Consider the following 12,266-nt stretch of genomic DNA (forward strand, 5'->3'; position numbering starts at 1 on the left):
TGATAAACTTAGGATGGTCAATATTTTTAAACATTAGATAACATATTACAAAGCCAAATGCTTTGGAACTATTTCATTGGTTCCTTTTTAACATTGACACCTAGTTCAACATGAAAAGGAACTTAAATTCTTGAACACTGAAACATTGCTATTTTTTTTTTTCCTACTTGCAGTGGAAAATAAATCAATTTTGCCTCTTTGCTCTAGGAAAATATTATGATTATTGTATTTCATACATATGTTGGCTATTCAAAGTCAGAACCTTTCTAAGTAATCAGTATATCGAACCAACAGGAAAATATCCATTACCTTGGGGATGTGTTAATAATTTAAAGTTTTTAGACCCAACATGTATGAAAAATCAAGCCTAATAATAGTTGAATGTTTTCCCTCCTCTACCAATGTATCTTTTCTAATTAAAACTTCTGTGCACTGTAAAGGATTAACTCAGCAAGCTTGGGTTGCTTCAGTCCTACACATTCCAAAGAAAGGCTTGACTTTAGTACTGGTCTTTGTTTGACCAGCTGATGGGAAATGAGCTCTGAGCCCTTGGATTGTCCTGCCTGGTAGGAATGATTTTGTATGCCTGAGGTCTTGGGCATGGCAGATAAGTTTGAGTTAACAATGTGATTTATGGTGAATACCAGTTTTCCTATGTCTGAGGCCCTGGGCTACACTGTATCAGTTTGACCTCTGGGGGAGGTGGGGGTTTGGAGACTGAATAGCTAAAGTGAGTGACCTGAGTGACCCCAATAAAACCCTGGACACCAAGACTTGGATGAGCGTCCCTGGTTGCATGTATTGTCACACATCATTGCTGGGGGAGCAAGCACTGTTCATAAAACTCCACTGTGAAATGACAACTGGAAGCTTGCACCTTTTCCCTTTGCTGATTTTAATGTGCATCTTTTTGCTGTAATAAACCCTAAACATGAGTATAGCAGCTTTTCTGAGTTCTGTGAATCCTTCTAGCAAATCATTGGACCTGAGGGGGATCTTGGGGACCCTTGACACACTGTACCTAGAGTTTAATTATTCTGGTAAATTTATATTTTCATTTAATCTTTCAGCTTGTATTTATCGAGTGCCTACTCTGTGCCTAGCCTTTGCACTAGTTGCTGCCTGCTTGGAGCATCCTTCCCTCAATATCCAAGATATGCTTGTCCTTCACTTCCTCGTTGAAGTGTCACTTTTCAGTGAGGCTCTCCTAAACTACCCTATTTAAAATCGCCACCCCCACCTTCCTTCCCAGCATTCCTTCTCCCCCTTACCCTGCAGTACTTTTCCTTTTTTTTTGCTTTTTTCCTTTCCACGTACCCTATTTCATTATTTATTAAATTCATTGTTTACTTTTCTCCCATAGTAAAATGCTAGCTCTATGAAAGATGTTCATTCTTGTCATCATCACATGTTCCGTTCAGTCTCCTTCCCCACTCTTACTTGCCCCTTTTCTAAGTGGAACAGACTTAAAGTCCCATCTAGTGACAGCATCAGGCTCAAAGTCCAGGATCTCACAGTGATGCATGGTTTTTTAAATCCTCTTTAATTTGATACACAAAACATTTATAGGTTTCAAAAATCAAAACTAAATACAAAGTTTACTGAGAAGTCTCACTCCTATCCCTATTTCATTTATCCCATTCCTATTTGCTTCCTGTAGATAATCATTTTTATTAGTTTCTGGGTTGTTCTTCCTGTGTTTCTTTTTGGCAAAAATAGAAACATCTATCAAGAGATATCAAAATATCAAAAAATAATTACGAAGATTTAGTCTTACACTGGCAGAAAATGTACCTCACTTGCTTCCAAGACTCTAGTGGCTAAGAACATCATATTATAATTAAACTAACAAAAGGAATAACGATTATTTCTAACTTCAAATCATGCTGTGTACCTACGTAACAGTCAAGGGTGGCAAGAAGCACAATTATTATTTATGCCATTCTTCCATAGAGCTGTTCGTTCAATAAAGGGCATTTTGTTTTGTTTTTTTACTTAACATATCCTTTAAATCACTTTATGTTAATCATAACTATCTACTGTATCACATTCTTTCTCTTCTTTTTGGTTGTTTACTACTCCACTGAATAAATGTATAATTTATTGAACGTCTGTCATGTGGATGGGATTTAAGAGCCCATTATATTTGCCGTAAAATAAGTTGCAAATATTTTCTCCCCGTTGGTTGTCTTTTGACTTTGCTTACTATGTATGTCTGTGGGGCTTAAGAGTTTTTTTTTTTTTTAAAAGATGACCGGTAAGGGGATCTTAACCCTTGACTTGGTGTTGTGAGCACCACGCTCAGCCAGTGAGCGAACCGGCCATCCGTATATGGGATCCGAACCCGGGGCCTTGGTGTTATCAGCACTGCACTCTCCCGAGTGAGCCACGGGCCGGCCCTTAAGAGTTTTCTAAAAATTTTTTACATAAAAACATACCTCTGTGGTATATTATAGATATTATACCATTGGATATAATAAATCCAATTACACAATTGAATTTATCAATCATTTTTTACCTTGGGATATTTAGTCATGGGTTTTTTCCACACCTAGGTTCATGTTTTCTTGTAGTATTTATGGGGTTACATTTTTTTACATATAATCCATGTGGAGTTCATTTTGTCACATGTTGTGAGATGTGAATCCCATTTTATCTTTTACCAAAGAACTATGAAATCCCAACGTTTTTTAATACTAAATTATTTAATACACTTAGTAATGTGCTTAAAAGGTCAGATATGATTTCTGTTGTTTCCTTGTTCTGTTTTGTATGTAAATGACCTTAATATTTTTTTCCAGGAAGTCAATGAAAATTCTCTTAAGAGGTTAAGTGCCTACTTAGAAAACCTCCAGAAACCAGGCTTCAAGTCTTTGAAACCAACTCAGCTTACATTTTATATAAGAGAAACAGACCAGAATTCCTCTGGTGGCCAGGAACCTTTTAGTACTTACGGTATGTTTTTTAAATTTCTAATTATGTCCCTTGCAACACTTCATGTTAAATGTGTTCATTAATTTTGACATTACCTTTAAATTGAAGCTTTGGTCATGGAAAAATAATACCATTTAATTGATTGTTTTCCTAGAATTAGATTCTATTTCTAGCTGCATGTGTTTGAAAAAGCCATTTTTTGTGTGTTTTACCTTTTCTGTCTATAAAACTCAAATGTTCCTATTTGTCCCCTTCCTATTTCAGTGTTTTTTTAAGTGTTAAACATGTCTACAACAACTACAGTTTTCTCTCTCTTATTTAGTCCTAAAAATACACTGTGAGGGAGGTAGTATTTGCTCAGTTATACCTTAGTGATATTCAGTGACTTTTCCAAGACCATAGAGGTAGACTGTAGGTCTTTTTTTTTCTTTTTGGCAGCTGCCCAGTGCGGGGATCTGAACCCTTTACCTTGGTGTTACCAACACCATGCTCTAACCCACTGAGCTAACCAGCCACACTGGTTTTTTTTTTTTTTTTTAAGAATATAGGTCTTGAACCCATGTCTTTCAACTCCAACATTATGCTGTTTCTAAAATCTAATCAATCTTAACATACAGCCTTCTTTTCAGTACCTTTTGTCACTGCTTTAGCCATGATCCAGTAATACTTAAAATTAAGGACAAATATTTAGTTAAAGATCCTTAAATGCCTGTTATTTCTTTAAATTTATGTCCTTTTGGTGATCCTTGAGGAAATAACTTTATTTTTAGAATGACTTAAAATAATTTTAAGATTTACTGAGAGCTTTCTGTGAGTTGTGGCTAAAACACTTAGAAAATGTACTATAATTTTTTTGAAAGAAACTATTATAAAACTCAGAATTTGATAGGTCTTTTGAGACCTAACATCTATTTCTAGCTCTGCCAATGGCCGGCTGTGTGACCTTAACTTCTGGGTCTTCATTTATTAAAATGAAAGTGTTGGAGTACTGCATAGAGGCCACTCAAATTGAAAATCTCTAATTTATACCTAACGCTCACGAGGCTTTCGAGACCTCAGATGGAAGGAAGAAGAGCTTGACTTAAAAAGTGCCAATAGGATCTTTATGTTGCGGACAACTTCTCACCCAGTATTTCCAGGGACTAGTATTTGATAGCATATTTTCTCCTATCTTTTATTCTTCCATGGTTGAATATGGGAGATCAGGAATCACAAATTTCTTTCCTTGGCAGTTTCTACACCTACCTCTGATTTAGAGGTTTTTTAAAAAAATAGCCCCTATTCTTCATTATTCAGAGACAAAAAGTCAACTCATAGCCCTTTTATGAAGGAAGAGCTGTATTGAAGAATGCTGTAAATAATAAATTAGTAATAATATGTTTATCACTCTAAGTGACATAATTCTGTATGAAAGTGTAAATATATTAGTATTTGTTTTAATCCACTGTGAATTTGCTCTTCTTACTCATGAGTCTCGTAAGCAACTAAGATACGTTGTTTGCTAGTGTAAGACTAAATATTCATAAATATTTTTAATAGACATATGTTGCTATTGCTCAGGGTCAAGATTAGGCTAGGAATTGAAGAAACATACTTATGCATAGTAGTCTACTTAAGTTTTATGATTTCTCCAGGAGAACAGATGGAATTTATAGAGGTAAATTACATCCTTTACGGTTTTTAAAATAGAAATATTATCACCAGTCTGTTTTTATTTTTATGTGTTTGGCAGAATCAAGCTCATTTCTACAGCTACAACTACTACTTCCACTATCACTATCAGCTGGATTTGTCTTAAATATTTAATATACATGGAGTTGAAGAATAAACCAAATTTGAAAGATTAGAGGGAAATTTAGAAAGATTCACACAGCAAATTAGGGACAGAGCTGGTACTAGAACTGAAGTTTCCTTTTTCCTAGTCCAATGTTTTGATTTATATACCACATTATCTATTAATTTTTCTTTTAAACTATTGCTGTTAATCATTTTCACCCTTGCCTTTATGACAAATATTATCACTCTGACAAAGATTTAAAACACTTTTATTTCTTTAACATTTTTACCTGATCATAATATTAAAATCAATTGGGGTTTTTTCAGCTTTTATTTCTAGAACACTAGAAATCATTAATGAGTTTTTCGTTGATAAGATAGTAAGTAGTAAGGAAAAATGTTTACCAGTGATTTTCATTACTGAAATTTCATGAGTTGTTTTACATTATTAATACCTTGAAATCCATAAAAACCTAGATCATTTTCTTTAGCTGCTCATCTTTTTGGCCCATTAGGAAATAAACTTTATTATTAGAATAAATGCTAAAACAAGTTAAGAATTTACTAAGAGCTTTCTGTGAATTAATGATAAGACAAATAGCTGTAGCCAGTTCTAAGACAAGACAGAAATCCTCTACTTTCAGTTAATGGTTGACTGAGTTCTTACAAATCAAAAAGAAAACATAATGTATCACCATTACAAGAATTGGCAAAGACAATGAATAGGCAGTTCAGGAAATAATACATATGAATAGCCAATAAGTATGTAAAAATCATTAGCTTTAGTATTCAAATGCAAACTGAAATAATTAGGTACTATTTTTGCCCGTTAGGGGGGTTTTTTTTGTTTTCTTTTCTTTTCTTTTTTTTTTTTTTCTTACTGATAATACCCATAGGTGGTGAAAATTCATTTTCCCATATTATTGGTCAGTGCATAAATTTGTACAAACTTCCTAGAACACAATTTAGAATTATCTCTCCAAAGCTACAAAATTCATCTTCTCAAATTGTATCTTAAAGAACCAGTAGAGGACCTGTGCAGTTTGATACTGGCAGTCCTCACCAGATAACAGCCCTTACACTGGATTAAGTAATTAATGGAATATATAAATTAAGGTAGAAACTGAGATTTATTTCTTGAATCAGCTAATAAAGATGAGCTATTTCTTCCTAACTTCCAGTGAAGCAATTTGGGTTTTCCCTTCCTCCTTCACTCATGAGAACAATTCACCTGCCAGTAGTTCTCACCTTACCATCAAATGATTCAACTAAAAAAATCTTTTAGTTTTTATGTCCTGGGTTCTGTAAGTCTGTGGTGAGCAGAATATATATCTCTGAGAATGAATTAAATTGTGGTGTCTGCCATCAGGTGCAAAGACAAGAAAATACATTTCAGCCTGGTATGGAATGTTGAAAAATTGAAAAAATTTGTATGTTCATCACTATTAGAAGTGTTAAATAAATTATGCTAGTTCATTGTGTACACTAATATGTACTGGCTAAAAAGAGTGAGGTTGATCTATGTGAGTACATACAAATATGGAAGGGTCATCAAGATTAAGTGACAAAAGCAAGTTCAGAATAATATATCCAGAATGATATCATTTATATATTAAAGAGAAACAACTCAAACTGTGTGGATGTGTGTTCGTGTAAATCCATGTGCATGTATATCACATATAATACACACGCACATGCGCAGAAGCACATAGAAAAGGTCTAGAGCAGTGCTGTCCAAGAGAACTTTCTGCAGTGAGGGAAATGTTCCATATCTGCACCATCTAATACAGACACTAGCTCATGTAGCTGTTGAGCACATGAAATGTGACCAGTGTGCTGGGGAAGTGAATTTTAAATTTTATTTAATTTTAGTTAACTTAAACCTAAATAGCCACACGTGGCTAATACCTACCATAGTGCAAGTCTGGAGAATACGTACCTGTTAATAGTAGTTATATCTACTAAAGGTATGAGGTTTATTGACAAAAAGAAACTGAGGCCAAATACATATAGCAAGGATTTATTGAACCAATATGACATTTGCAACCAGGGAGACACATAGTCAGGTTGCCCTGAGGAATGCTTTCTGAAGAGAGCTAGCAGAGCTTAGCATTTTATAATCATAAGAAGGGGGAAGGGTCAAAGGAGAAAGAGAGAAAGACAGACTTGCCTGATTACTTCATCTGGTTTTCTATTGATTGTACATGACGTATAGATTTGGGATCGTTACTAGGTTACATCCTACGTGCAGAGATGTAGGATAAGGGTAATAAGCATTATAGGTTATTTTATTGCTTTTTGGTGTCATTAAATCTACTTCTAAGTAAAAAGTGGTCTTCTGATAATGTTTTTCAGGACAGGGGGATGTGATTACTGACTTATCCCAAGTCTCCCAAGGCACTATAATTTAGCTGACCTGGTCAGGGCAGACTTTTTTTTTTTTTTTTTTAATTTTATTTTGTCAATATACAATGTGGTTGATTATTGTGGCCCATTACCGAAACCTCCCTCCCTCCTCCTTCTCCCAGATTTTTTTGTTATTAATTGTATGTCTGTTAACAGAAGACTTTTACTATATATAGCTCTAATTTTACAGTAAGCATATGCTTATATAATACTTGTATAATTTTCAAAACTAATTAAAAAAAATTTTTTAAGAAGAGTTATAGTGTTACAGCGTGTGTGTTACAGTGGAGAAAATACTTGGCTTCGTGTTAACACAGATTTAAACCCTTGCTTCATTCTTAACCTCCCCAGTCCTGTGTTTCTTCCATTTGATGAGAGATGATAATGGCACAGTTGGTGGGAATGTTGACTGAAAAGTTAGTAAATTCAGCTACAATCATGCCTAATAGCCAGTAAAGAAAAAAACAAACCCAGTGGATTTTCCTGTTCATGACTTAATTTAGATTACTAACTAGCCCAACATAAAAAACCATTAGAGAATTTTTTTTTTTTTTTTTTTTTTTTTTTTTTAAAGATGACCGGTAAGGGGATCTTAACCCTTGACTTGGTGTTGTCAGCACCACACTCAGCCAGTGAGCGAACCGGCCATCCGTATATGGGATCCGAACCCGGGGCCTTGGTGTTATCAGCACCGCACTCTCCCGAGTGAGCCACGGGCCGGCCCCCATTAGAGAATTTTAAATTACTCATTAAAATATTGAGTTACTAGCTAGTTGTGTGGGCAAGTATGAGGACATACTTGCTGTCATAGAGAAAATTCAAAATGGGTTTCTGTGACCACTTAGGCTATGGCCCCTCTCCTCATCTGAACCACTGTCACAATGCAGTGTCTGTCTTTCGGTGCTAGAAACATCATTGGTGGACACCTCCTCATAGGAGAGCTTTTCTATCTCTTAAGAGACCAGATTTATTGGCAGTATTGAAAATATTCTGAATCCCCTTCTTGTACTGGGATGGGTTTGGTCACTGGTGCCAGACTGGAAAAGGGAGCTGATGATTAAAGGAATTCATAAACATAAAAATAGTGTGATATACTTTGGAGAAAGATGATTTGCGGGTAGAACTAATTTTAATCAGTAATGGACTGTTTTAAAAGATTTTGATTTTATATGTTGAATTAAAAAAATTTTTTAAGTGAAGCATATAATCATCCATATTAATTGTTTGGGGAATTATATTCTCTAGGATTTCGAGCAGTCAAATTTACTTTGCACACCAGAGATCTGCTAAGCACAGTATTATATATTCTCAACTCCTGCAGTTTATCTACTGAACATATCCAAAGCTTGAATACTAATGTGCATTCCCAGTCTCTCAAAGAAGCTAAAAAGATGTCCAACAGGCCCATCAAATGGGACAAGTCTTATTACTCCTTTACTGGATTCAAGGACCCTGAGGAAGACCTTGAACAAGTCTCAAGAATGGAAACAACTCTAACGTATGTAAAAGTTTTTAACTAAACTGTTACTTGTAGTTCATGTTCAAAATTGAAGTCTAATTTTCCAGGAAAAGTAATCCTAGCAATATATTAATTATATTACATGTCAGTAACCATTCTGAAAAAGATATTTCATGTTTCTTACTTGAAGTTGCCAGGATACTTCCAACTGTATTTAATTTTTTTGTCTTTTGATATCAAACACATGCAGGAGATTGTTTTGTTTTGCTTAAGTTTTAAAAATTCTGTTCGAGTTACCCCTGGTATATGGAGAAAGGCTATATACCTAAGACTATAAAAATTTTTTTAAGCTTCTTCATGTGTTAGGCATTTCCAAGGGAGAGTTCAGTAGTTATGTACTTTAGTGTAAAGTACATAAATAAGAATAATACAGAGACAGCATTTTAAAATAGCATCTAGAATAGATTATTGAGAAAGAATAATTTGTTTAAATTATAAAAACCACATATGAAGCATTTTCTGTTATTCAGTATGCGTGGTTTGTAGGTCACTATTAAGGTTTTTTGAGTAAGTTATTTTTGGACTCCTTAAATGACCAGTTCACATTCTGCCTCCAGCAGCAGTAGTGGCCTCCCCATGGCCCCCTGGGGGGCATCCCAGCGGTAGGGGGTGCCATGGGTCAGAGCCACCCGTCCTTTATGCTTAAGTCCATAACCCAAGACACCTGGGTGCACATGAGCAATTACATTAGACAAAAACCAAGGAACACCTGGGCGCACGTTCCCATTTACATCAAATGCTCAGCAAGATTCTGAACATCTGAGGGGCCCTGACCATTTTCCTATATTTTCCCAACAGAGGGATAGAGGTTGATGGATTTTAAATTTGGTTTAGAAAAACAGAAGAGATGAGTTAAGGTTAATTCTACACAGAGGCTACAGTGGGAGTTGAAGTAGATGGCTGTAAACACAAGCTGGAAAAGAAGTTCTTAGCCTTGCATCCACTGGGATACAGCACATAAAACTTCTGCTTACACCACAGGAGGATATTGCTCTAGTTTTCCTGTACTGTGTCTAGGTGAACAAAAGGTTGGGAATGACTGGCCTAAAGGATATAGAAAAAAATGATATTGGATAAGTCTAGGCAAAAAAGGAAAAGTGATAATTGTTGCACTTTTACTCTCAAGCAAAAGGGCTTAAGAATATGTATTAAAGAGTTTCTGAGAAGAAGTTAGTCTGCAGTTCAGTTGAGTATCTTGTAGAGCACAGTTTTTATCTGGAGCTGGATGTATAGCCATCATGAAAAGATTGTCCCAAGGACCTAGAACTAAGTTAGCCAGCTGGCAAAGTAATGCAAACAGCCAGTTCAACAAGATAAGTGGTATTCAGCTGGGTTCCTTGTCAAAGCCAAGTATTTCTTCTTTTTTTTTAATTATTTTGTTTCCTTTTTTTTTAAGTTTTTTATTTATTTTTGTTTGTTTGTTTGTTTTGGTTTGGTTTTGGTGACTGGCTGGTACGGGGATCCAAACCCTTAACCTTAGTGTTATAATACTGTGCTCTAACCACCTGAACTAACCAGTCAGTCCTGTAATTTCTTTATTTGTATGTAGTTCATCCAATAAAATTCCTCAGTCTTTCAAAAAATTAGATAGTGAGTTTTTAAAAGTAGGGGACATATTTTATTCATTTTTATGTGTACTAATTTACTTCATAGATCCATCAAACCCGTCCAGTATTTTCATTGAACTGAATTAAAGAACCGTTGAGTAAATGTGAATGTGATGTGCTGGAAGCTCAGTATAGAGAACTCAAGATTTAATATGGAAATGTGAGGTGGCTTAATACAGGTAGTAGCAATAGAAGTGACTTAATGAATGTAGAGGGCATTTTTTCTTTTAGTACCTCTGTTAATTTCATTAGTGTTTAATAAAATATATCTGCTATTTTTAGCAAGAGATACATTTTCTTAAGGAAATTTCTGTGTGTAGATGTGTTGCTATGAATTCTTGATTTCCTCCAGGGCATATACTTTGTTGTAAATTCAAGCTCTCATTTTGACAATTATCAGGACAAGCTCAAAAAATGTCATTTTGACTTTTTGTCTACCCTTAAAGAGCATAACAACTTAAGTAAATAGTCACTGTTTTAGAAATTGAAACAGTGGAAATTTATCTTTCCAATTTACTGATCACTGTTATCCCCAATCTAGTTGTCAGTAGCTATTTATCTTTACAAACATTGAAGTAAATCCATTATTAGCCAGATAGAACCTTTCTTTTCTTAGCTTCATAAAGTGAAATTAATAATGATAGAGCATTGCAGGAGATAGTTTAGTTTTTAGTGCTTATACTGGCTGCCCTTAGATTATATTTCTTAAGCATTGATTTCTTAGTGACTTACCTGAACCAGGTCATCACACCTCATGGAGTTTGAGTTTAGCTTAAGAAAGTGTAATTGTAGAGTAGAAGGTCCAGGCTGAGTAGGGTGAGAGAAGACAGTACTATATCAAACAAAGGCAAGAAAAGGAATACTGCTCTTTGGTCCTTTAGAGTGAATTGCAGTGTAGACCAAATGCCTTTAATCACTATGCCTTAGAGTGCTGATGCTGGAATTTTCGAAAACACCTATAATAAGTCGGAAGGTTTCACATCTTTTATTTCCCTAACTTAACTTGATTTCCCTATTCCAACATGTTCACATAGGCCCAGAGCCCCGTTAGCCAGTCTTGACCTTTTCCCAAGCATGGATATTGCCCAATTTGAAGGAACCTCTGCTAAGGATTAGTTCAATGTTTTGATTTATGTTAATTTTTCCCAGTAAGAGTTCCCGGAGCTTATATCATAAAGGCCAAAATGATATCTGTGTCAGTTTCTCAAATCAACTGATTTTTTAAAAATCTGTAATTATTTTATATATAATTATAAAATTGTTGAACCATTTTAGAGCTTTTAAATCATGTGAATCAAGTGATGGCCTGTTACTCAACTAAAACTTGTTAGCAAGCACAATTATTTTGTCCATATACAGTTTAAGTTTTTATTTTTATTCTTATGTTATTTAATTCATCTTCATTATATATGTAAGTTATAGAGAAGAATCATAAGGAGCACAGGTTGAATATATAGTTCAAAAGTAGCAGAAAACTGATAATTCTGCAAATTTACTTCAAAGTGTTCTTTACCTGATATACGAATTGCATTCATCCTACCAAAATTCATTCTTGAAAGCAAATTAAGATGGTTCTAATATTTCTGAGCACAGTGTTAAAAAGAGAAAGTATAGTAACAGCATTATTCATTATAAACTTTAACTGCTTAAATAATTTTGTCTGTTTTTGGTTTGCTGAGAAGTTCAGGCTGAAGTTGTCTCTTAGCATTTAAAAAAAAATACAGAAATTATGAAAATAAATCAGTTTGGGGCTTTTTTGTTTCTTTTTTGGTGTCTGATTGGTATAGGGATCCTAACCTTTGACCTTGGTTTTATCAGCACCACTAGCTGTGTTTTGTTTTGTTTTGTTTTTGTGACCGGTAAGGGGATCACAACCCTTGGTGTGGTGTCACCCACACCGTGCTCAACCCATGAGCGCACCGGCCATCCCTATATAGGATCTGAACCTGTGGCCTCGGCCCTCCCAGGGCCTCCGCACTCCCAGCACGGCACTCTCCCGAGTGAGCCACAGGGTCGGCCCGCTA

General features: G+C 35.1%; 1 protein-coding gene across 3 annotated transcripts in view; it reads left to right on the forward strand.

The window, feature by feature from the left end:
• TCAIM (T cell activation inhibitor, mitochondrial) overlaps positions 1–12,266 on the forward strand; it is a 61,086-nt gene that overhangs the window by 16,313 nt on the left and 32,507 nt on the right. For all 3 annotated transcript variants that reach the window (XM_063114298.1, XM_063114296.1, XM_063114297.1), the window contains exons 4-5: positions 2,802–2,955; positions 8,362–8,614. In XM_063114298.1, coding sequence (XP_062970368.1) covers positions 2,802–2,955; positions 8,362–8,614 — 407 coding nt within the window. The remainder of the gene's footprint in view (positions 1–2,801; positions 2,956–8,361; positions 8,615–12,266) is intronic.

The sequence above is a fragment of the Cynocephalus volans genome, chromosome 11, assembly GCF_027409185.1.
Source record: "Cynocephalus volans isolate mCynVol1 chromosome 11, mCynVol1.pri, whole genome shotgun sequence".
Taxonomy (NCBI): Eukaryota; Metazoa; Chordata; class Mammalia; order Dermoptera; family Cynocephalidae; genus Cynocephalus; species Cynocephalus volans.